The following is a 6,000-nucleotide window of genomic DNA, read 5'->3' on the forward strand; positions in this document are numbered from 1 at the left end:
GATGGACCCTGACAGGAGTGTGGTCTCTAGAACCTGGCACTCCCTTCTTTGTGAGCTTTGTTTGAGGCCTCTGTCACTCCACAAGTTTTGCTTTGTGGAAGCCTAGTTGTGTGACTGTTGCCTCAAGGGCTGCCCTGCCTGCTCACTCAAGAGCCCAGCAGCTCAGAACCCACCAGTGCCTTCACTTCTGTAATTATGTAGCCCACTGTTCTAGAACTAGCCTTCCTGGTACCTTAGCAAATAATCAATGGACCGTGGAGAATCGTGTGGTTAGAACATGCTCTCACCCCTGCTGAGCTACCTACTGTCTATCTGTTGGAGAAACAAGTCATATAAATTCATACTTACATGATGTGCTGTGGCATGGTGCTTAATCTTCATTGTCAGCTTGATTAGATCTCACACCAGAGAGTGACCTCTCTGCCCCACGGGGCCCCAACCTGACCCCATGAGCAAAATCGGTCTTTTTTCCTTTGAGTTCTTTATCAGGTATTTGGTTGTTGGGGGGCAGGGCTGTAAGCAAAGCAGTTACTAAGCTAAGTACAGTGGTCCTGCTTTGGGAAGGTGAGGCTTCTGGTAGTCTTTAGTGAGCACGCCTGCTGAGTACTTGGCATTGTGGCAGAATGTACATATAGCCATCTCCAGTTGGGGAGCACTTCTGCAGGCCATAGAGTCTCTGAGACCCCTTTCTCCTTGTTGCAGAGGATGATCAGTGGTACCGCGCCTCGGTTCTGGCCTATGTTTCTGAAGAATCTGTCCTGGTTGGATATGTCGATTATGGGAACTTTGAGATTCTCAGTTTGAAAAGACTTTGTCCCATAATTCCAAAGTTGTTGGATTTGCCGATGCAAGCTCTAAATTGTGTGCTGGCAGGTATGGAATGCTGTGGTCCTCTCATTTTCAGATATCACAACATGAGAATGGACATGTGAGCATACATGTGGTGCAGACACCTGCGTGTTGGAGCAGTGAGAGCCCCAAGGTCAAACTGTGCAGGTGCCTTATCCATAGCATCTCGGGCTTCTTCCTGCATTGATAAATCGTCTTCAGTGAGGTCTGCAGTTGTACCATTATTGCAGGTTGTATCTGATGTCAGACAGTTCAGAGTGTTGACACTGGTGTTCTGTTAATTATTTGGACTGCATGTGTATTCTTTCCAAGTTTTCCTTGGATGCATTGCAAGACAGTACTGCAGAGTGACCTCCATAGGGTACGCTCCCCGGGTGATGAGGTGCCATGACTATGTGTCTTGTTCTATCTGTGGGACATACTGTCTCCTCTTTTGTGGAAGGGGTTGAGCTCACTTGTGCACTCCCTCAGGCGAGAGTAAGTCCTGTTACACACTAAACTCAAGAGACACTGAAGTAGCACTCGCCTGTGGACTTTTCCACATCTCATCATTCCCTTCCCTGGGAGAATCTGAGCTTTGTTCTTTTTGGGCGGGGGGGGGGGGGCGAGGAACGGGGCTAGGCTGCTTCAGCTTTAGTTTCTATACTGACTTTAGTCTATGCCTTTGAATTATTGGCAATATTGATTTGTATTTATGAAAAACAAAAGAAAACCCCACAAAACTTCACATTAATATGTAAAGCCGGTATTCCTTCCTGGATTGTTTATACCTTTCTGATTAGTCACGTTATTGAGCTATAATTTAGACATTGTAGGAGTTCTTGTTTTAGGTACAGAATTCAGGATGTTTTTTGTTTGTTTATTTTTATTCTTTTAGTAAACTTAAGTAGGTTGTACATGCTAACCAGCACCTGTCTGAGGACATCATAGCTTAGAAGCTCATGTGTCTGAGGACACCCCATCATAGCTTAGAAGCTCATGTATGTTTTACAGGTCAGCCTGTTCCAGGAAATGACTAATGTTTCTCTATAGATTTGGCTTTCTGGACATTTTCTATCAATGGATTTAAGGTGGTTATGTTTGTTTGTTTGTTTGTTTGTTTGTTTTACATTGAGGTCCAGAAGTATTTTTAATGTGGCTATTTTTCATGTTTATACAATCTTGCTGCTCAGATGGGACATTTTGGTTCCAGTGTTTGGCATAGATTTGTTTCTGAGGAAACCTTTATTGTTTTTGAGGAAATGAAGTTGAATGTGTAATGCTTGTTTTAGGAATTATTTTAATATCCTTTTAACGATTGTTGGTTAGGCGTGAAGCCATCATTAGGAATTTGGACTCCAGAAGCTGTGTGTGTCATGAAAGAGATGGTACAGAACAGGATGGTCACAGTGAGAGTGGTGGGCATGCTGGGGACCAGGGCCCTGGTGGAGCTCATCGACAAGTCGGTGACTCCTCACATCAGCACTTCTAAAGCTCTCATAGACTCGGGCTTTGCCATCGAAGAAAAGGACGTAGTGGCAGATAAAGGCAGCAGTATGCACACAGCCAGTGGTAAGTAGGCTGAGCCCAAGAGTGCATGCATGGGCCAGGGCTTCAGGGGAGCTGGTGTGTGGGTGCCTCTTTCCCTTGCTAACTGAACAGTCACATAAGTACACCTCCCACCATGCAAACCTCGGGGTGTTGGAAGTTTGATTAGTCAGAGATGGATGACCCTCAATGACCAGCTTAATTGCAATCCTCAATGGTAGGTTCACTTTCCTATAAAGACACCAGAATGTCAGTGGAAATTGAGCTGTCCTAGATCCTCCACAGCCCTGCCAGTGACAGCCCTCCCCTCACAAACTGTCTCCTCCCTGTGAAAAACATTCAGTTATTTTCACAGTTCCCTTGGCCATAGAAGGACCAGCAGAGGCGTTGGAGTGGACGTGGGTGGAGTTCACTGTTGACGAGACAGTGGATGTGGTGGTCTGCATGATGTACAGTCCCGGGGAGTTCTACTGCCACTTTCTTAAAGACGACGGTAAGCTGGCTTGATGAGTTGTTGGTTCTGGAGTGTGTGGTAGTTACCGTGTGACACGAGCTCTTTGCAAGCAGCCAGGCACAGAGGGACTTGATGGCACTTAGTTTCCGTTATTGCCTTATGGCCATTTTAGATATCACGGCATATCACCTAACATCATTGTTGGAAATTAAGTCTGTCTGTTGATCTGATGGACTGTTACATTTATAGAAACCAAATGCTGTATCAAGAGTGCAGTGTAGGGGTCACTGGGAGGGGACAGTGTAAAGTGAATAAGTGGGGGGGGGGAAAGGAGTGCAGGGTAATGGAGGTCACACAATGGAGGAGTGCAGGGTAATGGAGGAGTGCAGGGTAATGATTGTCACAGACCCACTCTGGGAGACAGCTTATCAGGAAGAACCAATGTTCCAGGCTCCCAGAATGCTCCTGTGCTCCTTCGCCTGGCCTTACCCATGCCACCTCCTTCAGAAGGAAGTGGAGTCTGGCTGCATTTGATTGTCCTTGGTTTTGAACCTCATAGGAAACAAAACTATACAATGTATACTTTTAGCTTTGCCTTGGTTACTATTTCTTAACATTGTTACAGGTACTTGGAGCTTGTTTTGCTGTTGTTGCATAATATCCCATTGTATAAGTGAACAGCAGTTTTTAAATCTGTTTGGTCTTGCGCTCGGCTCGTGGCTAGCTTTGCAAAGATGCTACTGTGAACATTGTCTCATCCTAGTGTCCCTGCTGAGGCATCAGTACCAGCCTACCTTTTTTCTCATTCCCCATGATTCTGACAACTGTCACTTGGAGATTTCTATCTGTCCTACTTCTCACACTTTATATTTTTTGCACTGTAAAAGTTGAATGAGCATTATTGAGTTTAACTTTTCTAGATCCATTTTTTTCTGCCAAATTAATACCTTAGACTAGATAAGTAAGTCCTTGTCTGACTCTCAAGTTCTGAGATGCATGGTGTCTTCATTTAGAATCACCTGGGAGATGGACTACTATGTCATGTAGAACAAAACTCAAGGTGCTGGAGAGATGCTTGGTGGTTAAGATACTTGCTGCTTCTACAGAGGACCCAGGTTTGGGTCTAAGTCTCCGCATTGTAACTCACAACCATCTGAACTCCAGTTCCAGGGCATTGGAATTTGATGCCCTCTCCTACCTTCCGTTGGCACCAGGCATTCGCATGGTGTATGCACATGCAGCAGAACACTCATTCACATAACTTAAAAATAAATAAACCTAAAAATAATCACAACTTAAAATTTCCTTTTATTTACTTTCATAGGTGACTGCCAAGCATATGGTACAAAACTTAACACTACCAGAGTTTAGTGGAAATCAAGACACCCCACCCCTCTCCTCATGGTCCTCAGTTCTTTTTTTTCAGAGGCAGAAGCAGCCTGATATGTGTTCCTTTTATGTACATAACTTTCACGCTTTTTATTCCTTTCTTACTATGCTTTTAATGTATACACTTTGTATTTGCGTAGGTGGTGTGGTGAGTTCTGCACACCCCTCACCGAGCTTCTGTGTGGCTAACCTGGGAGACCAGCGCTAGGTTGTGTTAGGGTCCAGTTGCTGTCCTTTTCTGTTCTAGGCTACAGTGCAGGATAACCAGCAGTCTCAGGGCTGTTATTTTTTGTAGCTACATTGTTGCCATCTGTGTGGTTTTATCTTAGTTTAACAGAGGTGACAATAGAGGTTCCAGACCTAATATTCTGAGTTTACTCTGATACTGTTCCTTTTTAAAACTTGTGTGGGCATTTGCCTGCATGCTGTGCACTACATACATGCAGTGCCTATGTGGACCACAAGAGGGGACCAGCAGGAGTTACAGATGGTTGTGAGCGCTGGGCGCTAGGAACTGATGTGGGTCCTCAGTGGATCCTAACCACTGAGCCATGTCTCCAGCCCTAAATCACATCCTTGGGACAAACTGCAGTCACAGTGATATGTCAGTGGGTGACTGTGCTTTGGAAAGTCCAGGCGTCCCATGTGAAGCTAAGCAGAGACTCCCATGCTCTTGCATGCTTGTGTTATCCATTTCTCTGAGTGCCCTTGCTCATCTGAAAGTGGAAGGTGATCTTTCATTAGAATGCCTGTTTCTGTGGCAGCCTTTGCCATAATTCAGAGGAGCTTGCTTGCCTCTGGCTTGTATAGCTGCTTGGGTCCCTATTCTGTAGACGCCGAAGCCATTTGTGTCTTTGCTGTTTGTCCTCAGTAGCTTGCTGTCCGTCTCTGCTTCCCGCTAGGAGATTGCTGGCTGCTTGTGGTTCTGTACAGTCTTCCATTAGAGACAGCCTCACCTTCCTCTCAGTGTATTGTGCTGCAGATTTGCCTACAGAACTTCCATCAGAGCAGTAACTAAACTTAGCATTTAGTAATTACATTTACTTTTTAGGGCAGTATTAACTTCATGGGTTTGTATGAAGTTGACGTTCAAACCTTGTGGTGGCATACAGATGGTACTGCCAAGCTATATTGTGCCCAAGAAGTCACTGGTTTTCAGTTTATTAGGAATTTAACTGAATATTGCTGTATTGCCTGAGGAATTTTGTGAAGGAAACAGCATGTGGTGTAGTTATCAGGTGTTTGGGGCATACTTGAGATGTTCATGGTGGAAAATGTTCTCTGACATTAGAAGGCAAGGGTGGTTAATGGTTATCTCTAACAGTCTACGTTCTCTGTGTTGTGTTTTCAGCCTTAAAGAAGCTTGATGACTTGAATCAGTCCTTAGCAGACTACTGTGCACAAAAGCCGCCCAATGGCTTTAAGGCAGAGATAGGGCGGCCTTGCTGTGCCTTTTTTTCAGGTAAGTTTGACTTGGTGTCAGTGACTGTGTGGATCTTCTTGTCTCTAACACTCAGACCTTGTTCCAGTGCATTTCTTCTTCCCGTTTTAAGCACGTTTTCATAATCAAAATGAGAGGAACTTTTATGATGCCTTCTCCCTAAGGAGCCTTGAAGTGATGATGTCTGGCCTTAGTGCTACATGTCCCATACCACGGAGCATTTCTGATAGCTTTGGGCTGTTCGTTACATGGTGTATTAGTCAGTGTTTCTATTCCTGCACAAACATCATGACCAAGAAGCAGTTGGGGAGGAAAAGGTTTATTCAGCTTACATTTCCAC

The 6,000-nt window shown here is 44.8% G+C and overlaps 1 protein-coding gene across 10 annotated transcripts in view; it reads left to right on the forward strand.

Annotated features, from left to right (window-relative positions):
- The window catches only part of Tdrd1 (tudor domain containing 1), a 47,313-nt gene that overhangs the window by 22,351 nt on the left and 18,962 nt on the right, over window positions 1-6,000 (forward strand). For 8 of the 10 annotated variants that reach the window (XM_021152234.1, XM_021152233.1, XM_021152239.1 and 5 more), the window contains exons 14-17: window positions 703-873; window positions 2,158-2,400; window positions 2,732-2,869; window positions 5,571-5,681. In XM_021152234.1, coding sequence (XP_021007893.1) covers window positions 703-873; window positions 2,158-2,400; window positions 2,732-2,869; window positions 5,571-5,681 — 663 coding nt within the window. The remainder of the gene's footprint in view (window positions 1-702; window positions 874-2,157; window positions 2,401-2,731; window positions 2,870-5,570; window positions 5,682-6,000) is intronic. The other 2 variants (XM_021152237.1, XM_021152241.1) reach the window with 2 other exon arrangements.

The sequence above is a fragment of the Mus caroli genome, chromosome 19, assembly GCF_900094665.2.
Source record: "Mus caroli chromosome 19, CAROLI_EIJ_v1.1, whole genome shotgun sequence".
NCBI classification, from domain to species: Eukaryota; Metazoa; Chordata; class Mammalia; order Rodentia; family Muridae; genus Mus; species Mus caroli.